A 20773-nucleotide genomic window follows, 5' to 3' on the forward strand; every position below is an offset into this window, starting at 1 on the left:
GGGCTGGAAAAGATGCTGGCGGGTCAGGGGAGACCAGAGCTTGACGGGGTTAAGTGGGCAGGTCCCCAGACGCACAACCACTGCTGCTTCCTTGGCTCGCTTAATTCTCTTCCCTTGTGCTGCAGGCCGCTTCAGTCCTTCGGGCCGGTCGGCCTGTGGGGTGCTCACCCCTCCCTTGCTGCATGGAAAATGGACCTTGAAGCTGGTGATGGTGGTGATGGTGGTGGTGGTGTGTGTGTGTGTGTGTGTGTGTGTGTGTGTGTGACAAGCACAGGTAATTGGGAGCCATGGAAGAGCCCCCAACCTGTGTGGGGAGACCAAACACACGAATGAGCAATCTAAGACCAGCAAATGAGAGATTGTAGTCTAGGACAGGATTGTGTGGACCTACTCTGTGACTGAACCCTCAGAGACCAGAATCAAAAGGCTGTACGAATTAGCCTGAGGTGGCCCTGTGACACTCAAGCCTCTCGATCCCAGCACTTGTCACTCAGGCTTGTAATTGTCCACTCTCTTGTCATTGTCCCCACTGGACTGGGCTCTTTGAGGGCAGGGATCATACATTATTGGACTTTGCAGCTTCACCACCTAGTCAGGGCCTGGTGTATAGTAGGTGCTCAGGAAATGTTGGTTGAATGACATATGGCTGGATGAGTAAATGTATGGATGAAGGCCGGAGGCTTCCTGTAGGAGGAGGTGCTTGAGCTGGGCCTCGGTGAGTGGTAGAGGCAGGCAGAGCTGCTTGCAGGCCATATTGGTTGCTTATTTACCCTGTGCCGGGCACTGGCTGAGCACTTTGCAGTGAGAAAACCAAGGCAGAGAAAGGTGAAGTAACTTGCCTAAAGTCACACAGCCAGCAAGTGGCAGAACTGGGAAGCAAACACAGGTCTGACTCCAGAGGGTGTACTGGTATCGTCCAACGTCCCTGTGATGACGGACATGCTCTAGATCCGCACCGTCCGTCGTGGTAGCCACCAGCCATGTGTGCCTATTGATCCTTGAAATGTGGCTAGTGAAGTTGAGGAACTCAATTTTTAAGTTTATTTAATTTTATTTATTTATTTGACAGAGAGAGCACAAGCATGGGGAGCGGCAGGCAGAGGGAGAGGGGGAGAGAGAGAGAGAGGGAGAAGCAGGCTTCCCGCGGAGCAGGGAGCCTGATGCGGGGCTCCATCCCAGGGCCCCGGGATCATGACCTGAGCCGAAGGCAGACGCTTCACTGACTGAGCCACCCAGGCGCCCCTTAATTTGATTTAATTTTAATGAGGTTAAATTGAAATAGTCACATGTGGGTGTTGGCTCCTGCATCAGACAGTGGAGGTCTCTGCTGCCTCTCAGGAGGAAGAGAGGAGCAAAGGGAGTCCAGATCCCATCCTCCACAGCTTCCAGAGGCTCTGTCCCCTCCTGTTCGCGGGCTGTTCTCAGACCACACTGCAGCCCTGCCTGGGCCCAGGAGGCCTGGGTCTTTAATTTCTCCACCCACCGGTGGCCACGGGGGAGAAGCACGTATATACACACATCAGGCAATCCGGGGGCCATGCTTTGCTCTTGAGAGCCTTCGCTTGGCTCTGGGCACGGGGAGAGGGACCGCTCCCATTGGCCCAGCTCCTGACCATCCTGTGCAAGTTCTCTGGGGGTCATGACTAATTGCCTGGGGCAGGAGCAGCCCTTGCACCTGACCTGTTGTAACACTTCTGACGGGAATTCGGAGACACCGCGGGCCACCCCAGCTTAGCCGCTTTACCCCGCAGAGCCAGAGATGTCCCTTAGCCTGGGATGAGCCTGACTCCCTCACAAAGGGATTCCCCTGCAGAACTGAGGGTCACAGCCCACCCCAGAACCCCATCTCCATCCCCAGTGCCTGTCCCCTTCTTCGCTCTGCCCAGGCACCCACACCTTTGGCATGCTAGTGCCATCAGATTTCCCCCTTATTTGTTCAACAACAAGAAGGCAGAGCCATAGAGTTTGGTCTGAGGTTGGTTCTGATGGCACCAAACCACGATTGCCCAAATCTAGCGTCTTTGAGTGGGAGGGACCTCTCCTGGGCCTCTTCCCTCCTTGGCCTCCTTTCTCTGCCATCAGAACTTGAGACCCACACCACACAGATGAAATATCATGATACCCATGAGCGACATTCCCTGACTTCTGTGGTCTTTTAACCCAGGGCTTAAAAAAAAAACCCTTGAACTTTTCTCTCACCTGACTTGTAGGAATGTCTCCTTCCCTTGCCCTTATCCCTCCCTGCCCCACCTGAATGAATTGGGTCACCTGAGGATGCTCTGGGTGTCCTGGCTCTCCCTGGTTCAGTCTGACTTGTGCAAACCTCACCTTTGCTGAGCAACTACAGGGGACTTTCTCTCCCCTTACAAATGAGCCCCAAGTCTAGGGGGCTAGGCCCACCCCACCCACCCCTCCAGCTTCTCTCGTACTGTTCACTACACCCTTCCATTGCACACCCTCCTGCCACTCCAGGCAGGTGGGAAGACATGCTTGTTACAAACAAAGGAGCCAGGACATGACACAATGAAGCAATAGCCCTTGTATTGAAAACTACAGCATTGTTCTCACGTAGGACTTTGTGCAAAGCCTAAGAGAATGTATCCTGCTGTCATGTGAAGACAGATACATTTTATCCTGATTGGAGTACACTCCCTTTTGTGGAAATCTGGGAAAATTGCAAAAATCCAAGAGAACTTTGTGTCAACTAGTGTATTTAGAGTCTCTAATAAGACAGCTGGTACCGTGTCATCTCTGATAAAGAGGTGCCACCTAGGGGAATCAACTGGGCAGGGGATGCTGCTTTAGAAAACCCAAGATCAATGTGGTGGGGTGGAGAGAGCATTGCCTTGGGGTTTAGGAGACCTAATTCTCTCTGCCATCAACTTGCTATGTGACCTTAGGTCACTTTGTTCAGCTTTGGATCTGTTTCCTCCCTTGTAAACTAATTGAGTGCAGAAAGAGGAAAGCACCTTTCATTCAGCGGGTGTTTGGAAATACCTGGGGGGTGTTTTGGAAGGTCACAACAACTGGGAGATGCTACCAGCACTAAGGAGCGAGGCCACGGATGCTAACAGCCCTGTGGTGAATGGCCAGTCCCGTCCACTGTGCCGATGAACCCCCTCCCCCACAGTGTAACATGGGGTGCTCTCTGGGTGCTTTCCACTCTGAACTCAGTTCTGCAAGCTACTTGCGTCTCATATACACCCCACCCTCGTTTCTGCCCCAGGAAGCCATGCTGGTTTACCCTTTCCCCCTTCTGAGCCTCTTGTTTTAGTCTTGAGTCTGGACACACAGCTCAGAACTTAATTGGGATAGTGGCTGTAGGAGCCGCTTGTAAACCACAAAGCAGAGTACATATGTGGGTTTTTTGTTGCTACTTTGTGAGTAAACAATCCTTCCCCAGCAACACTGTAAACTCTTGGAGGGCCCAGACCCTGCCCTGTGCTTTGTCTCCGTTCCTCAGGATGCCTAGCCCTGTGCTGGGCACACTGCAGCCAGTCAGGAAAGAATGATCTGTAGGGCTGGAGGGGACCTCGGTATTGACCCGATTGAAACAGCTTCCCTGATTCCAGATTCCACGTTCTTTCCTCTTTACCAGGTCACCTGCCTCTCTTGTTGACCAAGGAATTCAGCAAGTGTTCCCCAAGTGCCAGATGGTTCCTGTGGCAGCCAGCCTGTCTACTGGCCCTCTTCAGTGGGAGGGACTCCCCCATCCCCCACATTGGGCTATTTCTACACTAGCTCATCCTGCTCCCCGTCAACCCCCAAGCTGTCTCCCATCATGGAGGGAACTATGCCAGGCCTGGCCTGGCCCTTGTGGGGAAGGGTGGCTGCTTCAGGATGTTGTGGCAGCACATTAGCCCTAACCAGAGACCGCTGCCCTGAGAGGAAAAGGCCAAAGAGAAACCTGAAGGTCCACTGTAGGTGCCTGAGGGATCCTTCAGAGGAGGACCTCACTTTTACCTTTTCTAGAGGCTGCTGGATTGAGAGACAAGTGAACGTTGTTAGCAATAGGCCCCATGGATTGTGCACCAGACTGGAACTAAGCACTAGGTTCTTTACAGAGGTTATGCCCTTAATACAGCAGTGGGAGAAACTCAAGTTAGACAACAGGAAGAACTTCCTAGGAGCAAGGGTTGTCAACCACAGGAAGAGAAGCCGGGGAAGGCTGTATCATCGATCTCCGTCTATAATGCATTCATTTGGACGTTTATTACACACCCCTATTTGCCCACTAGGATTGGAGGATACAGAGAGGTCTAAGATTAAGTCCTCGCCTTGAAGCTCATAGTTGTATGGGTCACTATAATCATTATAATTCAATTAGATGAGTATAATATCAATAAGGTAGATTTATTGAGCACTATGTTTGTTTTACATTTAGCAACTCGTATAATTCTCGCTACAACTAGTGTGAGGTAAGTACTATCATTATCCCTATTTTACAGATGGGAAAGTGGAGGCTTAGAGATGTCAAGTGGCATGACCAGGATCACGCAGCTAATTAGTCTTGTGCTGGGGTAATAATGAAGGTGCGTGCAGCACTAGGTACATGGAGGAGCTCAGTCATCATCACTGAGGGAGCGTGTACAGAATATTGTAAGCACCCAGAGGATGCCACACCAGCTCTGCCTGCAGTGACCTTGGGGCGTGGTCATGCCTGGGGACAGGGACTCATCTCCTGGTCACTCTAACTGCCCTTTACCTGGCTGCAGAGATGGGCAACCTTAGCCCACGTGCAAAGTGGGCCCTGCTTCCTGGGCTTCTTCTCCAGCCAGGTGGGGACAGTCCTCCCAGGCCCGCCCCAGCAGAGCCCAGGGTCTTTGCCTTTCTCTGTTTCTTCTCCCAAAGGAAAAATGCTAACAGAATAACTTCACCAGCACCCTTGGGTATCAGCCAGATTGCGGGGGGGGGGGGGGGGGGGGGGGGGGGGAGGTGGGAGGTCCCTTATTGCCCCACCCCCCTCCAGTTTCGGGTCCTGCTGCTGTCTCTCCCCTCAGTTCCCCCAGCATCCTCCCTCTTATCAAACCCTGTTCCTTGTCTCCATGGTGACACTGCCTCACCCAGCTTCCTTGGGTGGTCTGGTTGCCTCACAGGGTAAAGCTCTGAGAACATTTTCCTAATGTGCGGCCAGAAACTTCCACTTCCTGTGCCCAGGGCTGCCCCTCTCTTCTCTCCCTCCCCTCCCCTCCCTCCCCTCCTGCCAGCCACCCCAACCCCTCCATGGCTGTGTCCAACTAAAAGAACACACAGCCCCTCTGGGTCCTGCAAGAAAACTTAGGAATAGGGTTGCAACGCATCCTCTCAATCCCCCCACAGTTGGAGAGAAGCAATTTGCAGGGCTCGGTGCAAAACGAAAATGCGGTGCCTCCCGTTCAAAATGTATTAAGGATTTCAAAACGACAACAGCAGAGAACGGAACAAGCCGGGCCCTTCTGAGTGTGGGTGCGTGGGAACTGCACAGGTCAGGTCGCACTCCCACGAAGCCGGTCCTGGACAGCGGTCGGGCGTGCGTGCGTGCGTGCGTGCGTGCTAATACGCGTGCGTGCGCACGTGTGCGTTCCTAGTGGTCACGGGGCGATGGCAGTGGAGCGTTTGAGTTCAGGCTTAGGGTATCTAGTTCAGCCGCAAGTTGGACCCCCAAACAGTGTCACTGAGCGACCTGTGCCCCTTCCTGGGGCCCAGAGACAGGCCGGAGAGGAGCCCTGCAGCCGAGAGGACGAACCCGGCTCGCCAGAGGTCACACAGCCAAAGAAGGTTTCCAGCCACAGGAGTGAGACTTGGGTGAGGGTGTTTGTTTCTCCCAAAGAATCTCTATCTTTATAGCATGTGATGCTCTGAGAACATTTATGACTTTTAACAGTACACTAGTCCAATGTGCGCATTATAGATACACACGTGTCCTCACACGGCACACGCGTGCCCAGCACCCCACAAGACAAGCACATCCAAGAGCTCATGTACCCCAATACAGGCCCCCCCCTTGTAGATACTGACAAGTTCATACAGCCAAGCAGATGCAGCCACAAGCAAACCCCAGGACTCCCCAGGATCGGATGCCCTCTTATTTGCTCTGGGTCCAAGCATGGCCTGAATGTGCTCACTGGCATGCACAAGGACAGCTGACCCCCCAGGAAAGTCCTGTCGTTCCTGCACTCCACAGGATGTGCAGGACCAGCACTCCACAGGATGACCTCTGTGTTCAGAGTGCCCGCATGCTGCTTCCCTCCCGGAGACTGTCCAGGCATACCTCCCTTCCAGGCAGGACCCAGTGCCTCTTGCCAGGGCCCTCCGCCATTCCCAGGGCCTGTGGCATCAGCTTGGAGGATCTCAGCTCTGAAACCTGCCCTGCATGTCCCTCTCTCAGCTCTACGCATTCCTCGTCCCCTCCCTTTCCTGGGCACCAGCCCTACCGCTCCCCTTTTGTGAGAGGGCCAGGTCTGAATAGGGCCCCCCCAACCCCCACCATTGGAAATCCACCCTCCTGTGCACCCCTCCCCTTATTGAGCCCTGCAGCTGGGCTGTGTGTTGTCTTGGGCAGGATGTGGGGGCGGGCTGGGGGGTCCAGGCCCCCTCCTCCCCAGGGGAGAACAATGAGGCCGCTAGTGGGGGGGGGGGGCGGAGGGAGTGGGGTGGGGGCATGGAGCCACATCAGAGCCTCTGAGGTGCGGCCCCTGGAGGGACAGCTGAGTGATGAGGTCTGAGTCACATGCCCCGCGTGCTCCTTGAACTCCCGCTCCCACTCCTGTGGAGACACGTCCAGAAATGCACAGGGTAAATATTTAGAGGTAATCGTTTTTTGGGGCACCTCGTGCCTCCCTGCCTGGCTGAGAATGAGCCAGACCCAGGACTCGAAGGGGAGGAGTCCAGTCAGATGCAAGTTCTGTGGGCCTCGCCATTCCTTCCCCCTGCCACTGTCTGGTGCACCCCTGCATCCTCACCTCTCCGCTGGAAGCCCAGGCTAGTGGAGCCTCGATACATCCCGAGAACCAAACTCTGACATAAAATCCATCAACAAACTCTCTTGGTTCTGCTCCTTAAACCATGGCCGTCAGCACACCATCCCCCCGCACACCCCCTTCTGCCTAGCCCTCTTCTGGATGGAGCAGGCCCAGGGATGGCCCTCCTGTCCCCACATGGAGCAGAGAGGGAGCTGTGGACAAGAAGGGCCCTGAGTTCAGCAGGCCAGTTCCTTGGCTCTACCCTGAATGGAATGTCTTCCTTCTTTAGAGGACATGGCGTCCGGACTCTAAGCTTTATCAAAGATAAAACATTTGAGACTAAACAGTCTTTTTATAGATTGGAACTGGGCTCCCCAGCACACATTTCCCCACCATCTCCAGCCTGCCTTTCTGAGCGTCCACATAAAGCACACTTCATTTCTTGGAGGAAAATGGAGACACTCAGGTTTGACAGCAAAAGTGCATTCCTGAGGAAGCGAGAAAGCTGCAGGCAGGCCTGGGGGTGGTGCCCAGCAATCTGGTGGTCTGGTTTGGACCCACCTCTATACCCCTCAGGGAGGGTGCTGGCAGAGGCAGGAAGCAGCTGTTAAAGAGTTTGAAATAGGATGGAACCCAAATGGGTGGGACACACACACATCCGGACTCTGAGACATCACTGCTCACCCTGGTAGAAACTGAGAAGGAGATGCTAACACAGTGCAGGACCAACCAATGAAAGCACCAACTCCTTCCCACCTAGCTCCTGGGCCTGTTGGGCTAGGACATTTGCCCACAGGTCTCTGAGGGACAGGGGGAGGGAAGAAAGCAGATATTAATTGTGTATGTACTATTTGCTAGGCAGTCTGTAAGCATTGGCTCCTTTATAAGGACCCTAGAGATTTGGTGTTATTCATCCCATTTTTATGGATGAGGAAACTGAGGGTCACAGTGGTTAAGAGCCCAAGGTCTGATAAGTAAGTAGAAGACAGAGTTGACCTCAGGGCCTTTTGACTCCAAAGCTCAGTGTTTTTTCCTCTGGTTTCTTGAATGTGAAATGGAGATAACAATGGAATCTACCTTGGGGCTGTTGTGAGAATTACATGTAATTATTTGGTTAAAGGTTAGCCAGTTCCTGACACAGTAGGCCTTGTAAGTGTCAGCTGCTAATATTGTGGTTATTTTGTGTCAAGGTATCTTTAGAGGACAGTGACCCTGAAACCACCCACGGGGCCTCTCACATGGTATGGGAAGGTTGGAATGATCCATGGAGGGATCAGGATCCTCATCAAGAAGCTAGGCATCTTTTGGGACATGCTTGGAGGTCCTCTGATAGCAGGAGTCTACGGGAGGAAAACCAACAGGAAAGCGACGGGCAGAGAACTCAGAGAGCAGCGAAATCCCACTGGTTCTGGGATAGAATAAAAGAATTATCCCCCATGGCCATTGCAGGGATGAGCACACCAATGTGTGAATATTGCATGAACCTGCTCCATAGAGCTTAATGGCAGTAATCTCTAGGCTTCAGATTCCCCTTTGGTAAAAAGAATGCATGAGGTATTGCTTGTATTAAGTGGCCCCTCCCCTTCTGCTCTGAAGCTCTATGAATGGTTCTCTAGCTTCTCCCTTTACAGGGAGGTCAGTGTCCTTCATAGTCCTAACCACAGCCATTCCTCGGGGAGTCTGGCAAGGGAGGAGAAAGGCAGAAGGCAAAATTGGAAACGATGGAGGGAATGCACATATATGGACCTGGAAGGCCTGACTCCCAGCCCAGTGATCACTCTTAGACACTGCACGTGCCCCTGCCAGGCTGGCTTTGGAATTAGGTGGCATGGAGTATATGTGTGTTGGGTATGCTGCAGGAGTAGCTGGGGCTCTGTGGGTATCTGGACCTGGACAACACAGGTTGGGGCTGATGGGCAGCTCACAGCTCCCCTCCCATTTTCTCTCCATGCAGAGACCTGAGCATGAACAACCTCACAGAGCTGCAGCCTGGCCTCTTCCACCACCTGCGCTTCTTGGAGGAGCTGTGAGTAGATGCTTCATGGGACTCGGGGGCAAAGCTTTGGGACCACTGATAGCTGTAGGAGCCAGGGCTCCCCAGGAGGAGGGCTGGAGCTCAAAGGGAAGGGAGTGGGAAGCTGTTCTTGATAGCAGGGTATTCACAGATACCTGGGCCAGCTGTGAGTCCCAGGTGGTGGGCAAGACCACATGGTATAGGCACTCTGAAATCTGGCTCTTGGTCCTCCCTGAGGCCAGCTCTAATTTGCAGCTTCCCCTCTTTCTGTCAGTGGTTGCTTCTCTTCCTGGGGGTCATCTTTGACCTGCTCCCATCCCTTGTGTCCAGCTACCAGCCACCCCCACATCCCAGTGGTTCTTTCTCTGCAGTGTCTCTTACCTCCACCCCTTGTTCTCTATTCCCACTCCACCAGCCTCCTTTCAGATATACTCTGCCCATCGTCAGGGAGCATCTCACCAGCTTAAGAACCTTCTCTGGCTCCCCAGTGCCCAAAGGATCTACTTCTAAGGCCCTCCCCCAACCTGGCCTAAACCTACCTGGCCGACTTTGCTCCATTGAGGCCGGTCATGTTCACTATCCTGGTTTCCCCTCCTGCATTTGAGCAGGAGACTTCCCCTTCAACTGGTGCCCACCATCTCAGGCACAAACCATTCCTCTATCACTGCCGAACACACAGGCCCACTTCCTCCACCAAGTCCGCCCTGGTTAATGCCTTCCCACGACTGTTGCTCTCCATCTGCGGTCCTTGGGGCTAGCCTCAGACTCCAGGGGTGCTCATGAATAAATCTTCTCTTCAGTTAGAGTGCCCGGCCTGTCTGCTTGGGGAAGCCAGGTCACTCTGCTTCCAATCCTTGCATTCGTTCCAGACCTGTTCCTAACCTCCAACCTCCGTCTCCAGCCTGCTTTTTCTTGGTTTCGCACCACTGTCGATCCTCAGGGCTCTACTAAGGTTTGCTTAAACTGTGCAAAGCATGGGCTCCTGGCTCTGAAAACATTCACAGTTCCACCCCAACCCTGGCCCTGCTGCTGCCCTAACTGATTTCCCATCTTAGACAGTGCTCCCTCAAGATGCAGTCAGCCTGCCCCTGCTGGAGTTAGGATTTGATCAACCCCCAGAGCCATAGCTGGGTTTTCTAGACCCCATACTTATTGAGCTTCCCCTCTGTGTGAAAGACAAGCTCAAGGTGCTGTGGGGGAAAACAAGATAGAAGTTCAGGGAGCTTCTAGGTGAGGCAGCAGAGCTGTGTGCCCAGCAGGTGAGCAGGGGAGCTCTGTGTAAAGAAGTGGTCAGGGTGCGGGGGAGGGGGGAGGCGCATCTAGCCTGTGGATGGGGAAGCCTTCCTGGGGGAGGAGTATTAAGCCAGGGCTCAAAGGAAGTGACAGAATTGGAGGCAGCAAGGGGCCTTCTGAGGTGGAGGTGCCACATCTTGGGTGGGAGTGAAAAGCAGGTGTGAAGGCTGAGGCGCTGGGGCAGGTGACATCCATGGCACAACCTGAGAACCGAAGGCTCATTTTCCTTCCATTTTCGGGTCCCCGAGAAGGGGCTGGGCCCCTTTTAAAGGTTCCATCTAAAGGACCTTTCCATGGCAAATGCCCACCTATAGGATCCAAGCTTGGGGACCTCAAATAGCATGATGCCTTTCCACACAATTTCTTTTTAAACAACAAATACCAAATAACAAGATTCTTATTAAAGATATATTTTTTAAAAAGAAAACAGCTTCTGAGGTATGTCAGCCCGGCCTGTACATCCACAGCCTCTCATTAGGACCCGAAGTACGTAATAATGTCGTTGGGGACTTGGGAGATCCCAAGTTCTTTCTGCATCATCCACGGTTTGACTCCACTCAGTCTGGTTTGGGCATTAAGGATATTCTGTCACATTTGCTCCTGTTAGAATTGGCGATCACCCCATGACAAATGTGGAGACGCTTCATTAGACCCGGATGTTGGACTAATTCTAAAACCCCATTTCCTAACCCTCCTGGATTAACGGGTTAGCTGTGTAGTTGAGGGCATGGGGAGACATGGTCCCATCCTGTCTATACCTGGCCCTCCCCTGGTGACAGGATGCAGTGCAGTTCCGCAGTTGAGGGTGGCGGGTGAGTCATCCAGGTTAGCAGGGGGGAGTCCATGACACTGCGGAGCGGACCAGAGCCTAGAAGTGAATCAGGCCTGGGTGACAACACCATGCTCGGCCACTGCCTATCTCTGTCAGCCTTAGGGGAAGTGACTTGATCTCCCTGAGCCTCAGATTCCTCCTTTAAAATTTGGAGATAATTCTAGGCACCTCACAGGGTTATTGTTAGAGTTAAGTGAGAATGGGCGTGAAGCATTGAACACATTGTTCCTATCAATAAATGCTAGTTATCACCCCCTCCCCCCTCCCAAATCCCAAGATGCTGACTAAGGGTGGTCCCCCACTTCCCGCATTTGGGTTCCCTGCCAACATCACTGACACTTTTCCCTGGTTTGCAGGCGTCTCTCAGGGAACCATCTCTCACACATCCCAGGACAAGCATTCTCTGGCCTCTACAGCCTGAAAATCCTGTAAGTATAAGTCTTCCCCATTTTCCACAGAGATGCAACCTTGAGAACTGTGGGCAGGTTGAAGATTTGTAATCCAGGTCTTGGTTTGTCACTGGCTTGCTTACTTCCTCATCTTTACTTTTCATTTTAATTGTGATTTCCATTTCTTTGCTTTCACCATTTCTATAACAAATCTTCTGATTTGTAAACAAACATTTCATTGCATCTGATAGTTATGGCAACCCTCCACAGAAGTCAGGTATCTTTTTTTTTTTTGTAATGTGAATAATGACCAGAGAGGCAGGTCTTTGCTCTCCCCTCATGAGCCCTATTGGGCCAGGAGAGGAGGAATCCAGATTGGATTTCCTTGGCTGTTCTTCCTCCTGAGACCCAACCTTGGTCTCTGCAGCTCTGAGTCCCCTTTCCCATGGTAAATATCTCACAGCCCTCTGTTTTCAGGCTTCTTCATCCCATCCCATCCCCCTCTTCATCCTTTTATCTTTCCTTTAAAGCAAAAGGAAAGTGAGAATTAGAGAGGACCTTGTGTTAGTTCACTAACTTACCCCTTTGCTACTGAACTGATGGCCCATTTTAGAGAAGGGAAAACTGAGGCACTATCTCCTTCCATCCCCATCCATGGCTCACTTTGTCCCAACCAAGACTGTCTCCCCCAAAGCTCCCCCCATGTTCTTATGAGGAGTGAGGATGAAAGGCCATAGGGGGAAGTAGATGCACGGGGTCTGAAGGTGGGTAGGACAGGTTCCTGGGGAGGGCACATCACCACAGGGACGGGTTTGGGAAGAAAATGAGGATCTTGAAGGCTGATCCTGGAGCAATAGAATGAGCATTTGGAGTTTCCCTAAACTGGTGAGCCATTCCCCAGCTCTGCTGCTCCCTTAGTCCTCACTTGACCTGCAGGTCTTCTTTGTATGGTTGAGCAGGTGGTTTACTGCACAAGAACATCTGGCTGAATGGGTAAGAAGGGGCTGAAATCCAGTCCTATGCCTGGCTTTGGGGCTATAGCCACCTAGAAAGGAGTATCTTTTTCAAATGTGCTTAGAGTTGTTTATGGGCTAGCAATGGCCTTGGCCCCTTGGCCTGTGAGCTTCTGGCTTTTAGGTGGTCAGCAGTCCATCGTCCAGGCTAAGCACTTTCTTCTTTTTCATGTTGCTGGTCTTGAACACCTTTGGCCTTTAGCCTTTCTCTGGATCTGCCTCTGAGTCTCTGACTCCCAAGGCTGTCCCAGTCTCTTGTCCTTCCCTTCCCTTCTGCAGTGCCCTTGGATCCTGCAGGGTCTCTCCCCAGCCTCAGTCCCCAGGTCTCTCCTGCTTTCCCCTTCTCTGTCTCAGCCCTTGCTCTCCCTCCCTCTGCCCCTCTGTGCCCCGCCTCTCACTTCTCCTTCCTGCTTCTCCTCTTGGTCTGTCTTGATCCCCGTCAACATTGCTGCCCCGGGGTGTGGAGAGGCATCCCGAGCCAGACGCAGAGTGCAGGCAGCCTGCTTGGTGGCGTGTCTGTGCCCAGTGGCAGGCTCAGACCTGCAGCCGGGATTAGAGAGCGGGCTCTGTTTGCTGGGCCTTCAGAAGATGTGAGACTCATGTCCCATTCCTAAGACTCCGGCTTAGAGATGAGCCTCCTCTTTCTTCTTTGCCTACATTAGGCAATAAATCAAAGCCTTGGAGAAACCGCAAGCCTCCCGCCCCCTTTCTGCAAACGGCGCCCTTGGCTCCATGAGCTGGGTGGCCAGGAGAAGCTGCTGGTTGGAGCCAAGGACAGCCGGAGGCCCACTCCCCACTCTGCCATTGGCCCCCACGTTGCCCCATACTCGAAGACCACCTGGTCCCCCAAAGCCTTCTTGTCAGTTCTTTGCCTGCAGAGTTCTCTACTTGAGAGAAGAGTTGGGTGGTCTTGGGGAGCTTATTCTCTTACTCAAGTGCTTCAAAGCAGGGGATTCCTCCTGCATCTGGGCAAGAAGGACTTTCTGATGCCTCATGTCAGTTCTCTTGCCGCCCTGTCCTTCCATGGCTCAGTGTTCAGAACTGCAAGAAAAATAGAGCAGTAAGGGGCATCTGGGTGGCTTAGTTGGTGAAGCATCTGCCTTTGGCTCAAGTCATGATCCCGGGATCCTGGGATCCATCCCATGCTCCCTGCTCAGCGGGGAACCTGCCTCTCCCCAGGCCTCTCCCTCCTGCTCTGCTCTTGCTGTCTCTCTCAAAATGAATAAATAAAAAATCTTAAAAGAGCCTTGGTGACTTAAAAAAAAAATAGAGCGGTAAAGCCCACCATCAGCATAATAATCTCTTTTTGTACCAGGATACTGTCCCTTTAGCTACTCCCCTGTCTTCTTGGGGTCTGAGACTCTTACCTGAACCGCATCTTCCTTTCTCTGAGGCCTGACTGTCCCTGCCGGACACTGCCTCTTTCCTCTCGGAAGCAAAGGACAAAGAAGGGGGAGATTCCCTCTCTGATCTCCTAAGTGACGGTGGCAGACCCCTCCCTCTGTCCTTCCCACCGCAGCCCCACGCCTGCCCTGGAGGTGTTACTCTTGGATCCTCTCCTTCCTCTGCTGCTTTTCGAAGTCTTGGAGCCCGCAGCTCTGGCCAGGCTCCTGTGGAGAGAGCCAGGCCTGCAGGGGATTTCCAGTCTCATGCCTTTTCTCCAGACTGTAGGTGGGAATGTCTGTCCTCTGGAGTTGGGAAGGCTGAGGCCCCGGGTTCACTGCCTCTCTCCCTGCCCACGGCCACCACTGGAACTGTGCTAAGGGAAGCATAGTTCTTGCTGCTGCTGGTATGTGGGAAAGAGCCTTGGAGGGCACCTGCCCTGTGTGCCCTGTCAGGGTGAGGGAATCGCGGAGGCTGGAGCTCCTGCATCCTGACCCACAGCCTGAGGGTGTGGAGCTGGCCTGTGAGGAGGCTGTCCTGCCCTAAATGGCTCCTGCCTCACACTGAGGAGGAAGAAGGCGGGGGAGAGGGAGAGGGTGGGGGAGAGAAGTAGAGGAGAGAGAGAGGGGATAGAGGGAGGGAAAGAGAGAGAGGGAGAGAGTGTGCCCCAGCCACCTCTTCCCTCACAAGCCTCTTTCCTCACAGCGGCCCCCCTCCCCTCAGAGAGCTGTGTGAGGCTTGAGCCTTGGCGCCTTTCCTGCCAAGGCCGCCACCTTACCTATGTTAGGCCGGTTTGGCTCATCTAGAAAGACTCCTGATGGGCCTCAGTTGCTTCTCACCAGACCCAGATCTGGGAAACGGGGATTTGACAGTTCAAGGACTTGCTTCCGCTCCATGGCCCCAAGAGGCTGGGCAAGAGATTTTCCCCAGACTGCCTATGCCTGGTTTGAGCCCCAAATCTCTGGGAGACTGGTTTGGGGTTCCTAGCTCACATCACCTTGGTGATGCCTGAGTCTCGAAAAGGGCAGCCTTTTCCGAAGCCCTTCCGAAGCCCTGGCCCGAGGCCACCGAGGGGTGGGGCAGAGTGAGTACCTCTCGGGCCCTATCCCCGAGGGACTCTCCCTGGGCTGGCCTCTAGCGTTGTCCTCTTCACACTGTATTGAGTGGTCTTCAGTTGACATTGACTGTGTTTACTCTCTACCTGGCTGGACAGCACCCATGCCTGGCCCAGAGTCGGGCTTCCACTGGTGTTGATGAAATGAATTGGACTGACCTAGGGAGGAGAGACTTATGAGCTGTTTTAGAGTGGGGCCTTCCTGCCTGGCTCATGGGAGAAGGATGCTAGGCTCTAGGAGCCCAGGGAGATCCTCTGAGCCATTCTTCTCCAGGAGGTGGAGCCTACTGCCCTCGTCCTGTCAAGAGACTGGATGTCAGGAAGTGGGTCTCATGTGCAGCAGATCCCAGAACAGGTGGCAAGGAGGACGCTCAGACTTCCTCAGTTTTCTTACCTTTAAAATGGGGATGTTGGGATACCCTTTCCAACATTTTTAACTGCAGAAACTTAAAACATAAACACCTCGTGCAGAAGTCATGATATATAAACAGATGAGGGAGGATTTCTCTGGTTACAGTGGATGAGGGGGGTGGGTAGACCCCAGGCTCTCTTTTGCCCATCCACCCCAGTGACCCCCAAGGCCCCTCCACAGAACCAAAGGAAGGACCTTTGTCAACCACTGGTGGATCGCCTCTCTGGAACCTTCCAGCTATTAGCGCTCATGGTTCCTGCCCCCAAATGCTTTTCAAACCAGAGAGAGATTCCTCAGCAGTGCTTCACGGGTAACCAGGGAGGAGTCCCGAGGGCTGGGCTTCCCCTAGACAAATGGCTGCACATTAGAGTCACCTGGGAGCTTGCCTAAAATCCCTTGCCTAGAGATTTGGCCCCAGAGATTAATCAGGCTTCAGTGTGGCCTGGACACTGGGGTTTAAAAAAAAAAAAATCTTCCCAGGTGGTTCTAATACATAGCCAGGTTTGAGACCCAGTGCATTGGACAGACTCTGGCTCACCAGGCAGAATCAGGGCCGGTGAGAGAGGCAGGCAAATGTGGTCACAAAAGCAGTGGCCTAGGAGATAAGACTTGGGCCTTAGGCCTGATTTGGCCTTTAGTTTGCTTTGTAACTGAGGGTAGGTCACCTCCCCTTCCTGAACCCCCATCTTCTCATTTGGGAAACAAAGGGGTTCTTCCCTTCTAAAGGTGCTTCCAGCTTTGATGACCCAATTGTGTTTCAGTGAAGGAGTGAGGGCTGGGAAAGGAGGCCAGGAACAGCAAGGGAGACAGCGCCAGGCCCAAAGCCAACCGCCATGCCACCTTCAGCTTAGTGGGTTTTGATGCCACGAAAGCAAGGACTTCCTTGACGAACAGACCGGACTGCCTGGCATGGGATGACTTCCCTGGCACTGGAAGGATGACTGTGCCTTGCGAAGGTGCTACAGCATCTGTGTTGGCAGGGAGGTACAATTCAGAGACCTTAAAGATCTTTCCAGATCTGGGATTTGACAGAAGAAAGGGTAGGGGGATCTGAGCAGGTGATGGGGGTAGAAATGCATTGCGATGCTCAGGGGAGGCGGGGTTCTGTCCACAGAATGACTAGATGCAGCCTCTGGGGCCCCTGGAGGCGTGGGGGCCTGTGAGGTGGCCTGAGCAGCCTGTGGCCCCTCCTGTTTGCCCAACCATCATTTCTCCATCTCCTTGCTCCAAGCATCCTGAGGCCTCTGGGTGAGAATCAAGGCAGCCCCCTGAGATCCCCAAGTGAAGTTCCCACTCTTTAGATGCAGGAGGTCGACACTCTAGAAGGATAGAAGTACTAAGCAGGGCGGAGGGCAGGAAATGTCTTGGGTCCCTGAATATTGTAACTGAGTGAGGGTTTATTTATGCATCCTCTGGTAGCCTCTTCCTTTGAAAGATGAGAAAATTGAGGCCCAGAGAGGGGAAGTGACCTACTCAAGTCATCCAGCACTGATAAAACGGTGCTCCTGAGCGCTTCCGTCGCCTGAGTTACTGCAACGCGTGCTTCACGGGGGTTATTTGATTTAATCCACTTAATCAGTGCATAAGGTCATTATCATCATCCCCAGTTTACAGATGAGGAAACTGAGGCCCACAGAGTTGAAGTAGGAGCTTGCAGCTATCACATCATTGGATAGAGGCAGAGCTTAGGACCCAAATCCAGGGCTGTCTGACTTCAGAGCCTGCCGTGTGACTGCTACACTTTAAGGACGTCTGGGAGGCTCAGGTTTAAATTCTACCTTTTTTTTAAGGTTGATTTTTAATTAATTAATTATTTTAAAGCAGGTGGGGGGAAGCATCAGAGGGAGAGAGAGAGGGGGTCCCAGTGAGGAGCCCAAGTTGGGACTTGATCTCACAACTCTGAGATCACGACCTGAGCCGAAATCAAGAGTTGGTCGCCTGCCGAACCTACTGAGCCACCCAGATGCCCCTAAATTCTACCTTTGAAGCAAAATTGTAATTGAAAGGCCCCATCCTGGGCTGTGTGGGGCCTGGCTTGGAGGGGTCTGGGGATTGTGCTCCTTCAGGGGCACAAAGTATGAGCAGGAAGGGACCCTGGGCACTGCCTCTGCCTGCAGCCTGGCCCTTCCCTTCGTGCTGCTCTCAGTTAGCCTCGGGGCCAGGGGCAGGGAGGACCCCGATCCCAAGGCCCCGGTTCTCGGCAGTCCTCAGGGTCTGGCTCTCTTCCCCCTTCCTCAGCTTGGCCTGCAACAGGGGCTCTTCTCAGTCTCCAGGCCAGGCCCACAGTGAGGCCAGCGCTCTTTTGTTCTTGTGGTGCTGTGGTTTGGTTCATGTTTGGGATTCTTACGTATCCATAAAAGGAGTTTAGGAGAGGTAACGGGTGGCTCTGACCAGGACAGTCACATAGGAGACGTGGGTAACTACTCAGGTGCATTATCTTCCCACTCTGCATTTTCTGGTCCTCGCTGTCCCCTGCCACGCTGATGGAGGCCAGGTGTGTAATGGCTAGGTGTTTGGATGCTGGGACCAAACCCTCTGGGGTAAGTTTGAGTCAGTACATATAAAGCTCTATGACCAGGCACATCAGCTGCTAGTATTTTTCAAGTTAAAGACTAGGAAAGGAGCTACTCTTCCTGAAGCATGGTGATCTTCCCTGAGCGATTCCGAGCAAGAGGCATATCTCTGCTGAGCCTTCCCTTCTGAAAGATTGACAAGTCCATACCTGGCGCACAGTAGGACTCACTGAGTGCTCATCCCCTCCAGGTTCCTGAGACACCTGGCCTATCAGGATGCACCCCTCGCCTCTGGGGCCATATGTGGCCCCGGGGGCTGTCGGACGGGGTGCTGTGCAGGCAGGCTGGGTTGGGGGAGGGCCCACTCACTTTGCCTGGGGTACTGGGCAGCTTCCTTCCTGGTTCCCCAGCTATTCTCTGGACCCCAGAGCGCCCACAGTCTGTGTGCCCTCCTCCTCCCCATTTCTGGGGTCCAGCTCTCCAGGCCTACAGGTAAAGAATGTCCGGATGGCAATGCCACCCAGGGGCGTTCCTGTCCTTTCTTCACTCCCTCCCTCCCACAGATCCAGGTGAGCAGGATCCTTGCTCAGGGCCCCGCGTCTTATAGTCTCTGTGCCTTGAGGTACCTTTCTCAAACATGTTTAAGGCCAGCTGTGATGCCTGGGGTCAGCAGAGCCACCCGGAGGGACCGCCCCGGCCTCCATGTCTCCTCTCTGTGTGCTCTCTGACCCTTTGCCCTGCACGTCAGGTTTCCCAGGTACGCAGAAGAGCTCCACCTATGGGGTGGTCCTGGGGTCCTGTGGCCGAGCCACTTCCAGAAGAGCAGCCTACCGAGTGGATCATGTCCGCTGGCTGGCATGTTATTTCTTCTGTGGGACCATGTGAGATGGGGCCATCAGAATAGTGCTGACATGCTGATCTGGGGTGCCTCAGGTTGTTTCTATAGACATGGATTCCACAAAAACATATTTGCCTGGGGCCCTGCCTCCCAAGGGCAGTCTTGCCCTCATCCACATCCTCTCCTTCCCCAAAGACACCTCCAGCCTTTCAGTTGCCTGGGGAGAAAAACCTACATTTCCCACTGTCCTTCCTGACCAAACTGTGACAGAATTGCAGGTGTTCTGACTTCCAGCTTGTCTCGCTTCCCCAAGATGTCTTCTCTGCTTTTTCTCCACGGTCCTCTTCAGCCCTGCCTCATCCCAGAAGCCCTTCTGTGCCCTCTCCAGCCCCAGGCCCAGCCCACAATTCCTCAGCAGCCTCTGAACCCCCACTAACTGGGCAGGGTGCTGGACCGGGACTCTCTGGGGCTCGGAAGCTGGGGCAAGAGGGAGGGGTCTGGTGTGGGTCAGGGGTTGAGGGAGGAACCCCCCAGCTGTGCACGCTGTGTGGGTCCTCCAAGCCCTTCCCTCCCCTTACAGGATGCTGCAGAACAACCAGCTGGGAGGAATCCCCGCAGCGGCCCTGTGGGAGCTGCCGAGCCTGCAGTCTCTGTGAGTCACTGGAGGGCTGGGCTGGGGAGCCAGCTTCCTGGGGCCTGACTCACAGCCCCGGGCCCCCTGCCTCGGCTTCCCCTCCTTTCTGCGGACCCCCCTTTCTCACTCCATGTTCCAGACAGCATGCCGCTCCGGGCTTTGGTTTTTTCGGGGGTTTTTGTTGTCGTCAGCGTGTGTATGTGTACACTTGCGTGTGTAGTCGGGAAGGAAGGCCCTGAGCCCCTGGAGGACTGTGGGAATGGGACCTCCCTAGGTGGGGCCACCGGGGCAGCGGTCCTGGGGTGTCTGGCGTTCTGCCACGGAGCCTGGGGTGGAGGTTGGAGACTGCCACCCCAGAGAAGTGTCAGGAAGGGGCTATCTCCCCCACCTAGCTTGCTCTAGCCCCCAGGGCTTGCGGGGTTGGGGTGCTAGGCTCAGACACCCATTTCCCCTACTCGTGGGTGGGACTGCATTCAGGGACTCACTGGCCACTCAGGACAGAGCCATCTCTTCAAGGAGCCCTGCAGTTCCTTTCTCACCCAGTAGGGGCTTCATGGAGGCAAGACTGAGTCTGAGGGCGGAAGCAGAAACAGGTGCTATCTAGTGATGTGAGCTCACCAGCTGTGATCCTCTGGGCCAGGTGCTGAGTTTTATTCACGCGGTGCACATCGAGGGGCCTGGGTCCTAGCAGGTGCCTAATACAGGTCTGAACCAACTGAATTTTCAAGTACATCTGCATCTGATGGGAGAGTAAATAGATGTTTTGGGAGAAATCAAAGTTGAGAGACAGGCGTGGGCATAACATTTAACCATGGGGGAAACTGAGGCACAGTTAACATGCACTGTGTCAGGACGAAGGCCCCGGGCATTCTCAGCCTGTGGGTTCTTCATGGTCCCTGTCCAGCCAATGGTTGTGTCTGATTCTAAACTGTCCGGATTCTCCTCAGGTAGAAGGATGAAGGAGGTAGCAAGGTGGCTTTCCTTCCCATAACCCATATTCAGGCCCCACTGCACCATAAATAGAGGGGTCCAGCCATGGGGGCCCTGGCCAGCTATCTGTGCCACACCCACACATGGTCAGGACTTTCTCCCCTACCCCTGCCCTGGCCGTCTCCTACCCTCCTGCTTCTGTGTCTGCACCCCAGCGCCCCCCAACTGCCCGATTGGCCCGCCCCTGCCTCCGCTCACTCTCTCACCTTCCCACCCTCCGTCCCAACAAATGCTGGGCCTCTGGCCCCAGACACCTTTTCTCCCTCCATCCAGGTCACCACTGAAGTGGGCAGGCAACCCAGTATTTCCCTAGAGGCCAATATCAGAAGATCAAAGGCCAGCAAATCCTGTGCTTGATCTCCACCCCCAGCACAGACTAAACATTTGCTTAGGGCACCAGCAAAGCA

The 20773-nt window shown here is 53.8% G+C and overlaps 1 protein-coding gene across 3 annotated transcripts in view; it reads left to right on the forward strand.

Annotated features, from left to right (window-relative positions):
- LGR6 (leucine rich repeat containing G protein-coupled receptor 6) overlaps nucleotides 1-20773 on the forward strand; it is a 120943-nt gene that overhangs the window by 19773 nt on the left and 80397 nt on the right. For 2 of the 3 annotated variants that reach the window (XM_078078268.1, XM_078078270.1), the window contains exons 2-4: nucleotides 8896-8967; nucleotides 11437-11508; nucleotides 19323-19394. In XM_078078268.1, the coding sequence (XP_077934394.1) occupies nucleotides 8896-8967; nucleotides 11437-11508; nucleotides 19323-19394 (216 nt within the window). The remainder of the gene's footprint in view (nucleotides 1-8895; nucleotides 8968-11436; nucleotides 11509-19322; nucleotides 19395-20773) is intronic. The other variant, XM_078078269.1, reaches the window with a different exon arrangement.

Source organism: Halichoerus grypus, chromosome 7 (genome assembly GCF_964656455.1).
Source record: "Halichoerus grypus chromosome 7, mHalGry1.hap1.1, whole genome shotgun sequence".
NCBI classification, from domain to species: domain Eukaryota; kingdom Metazoa; phylum Chordata; class Mammalia; order Carnivora; family Phocidae; genus Halichoerus; species Halichoerus grypus.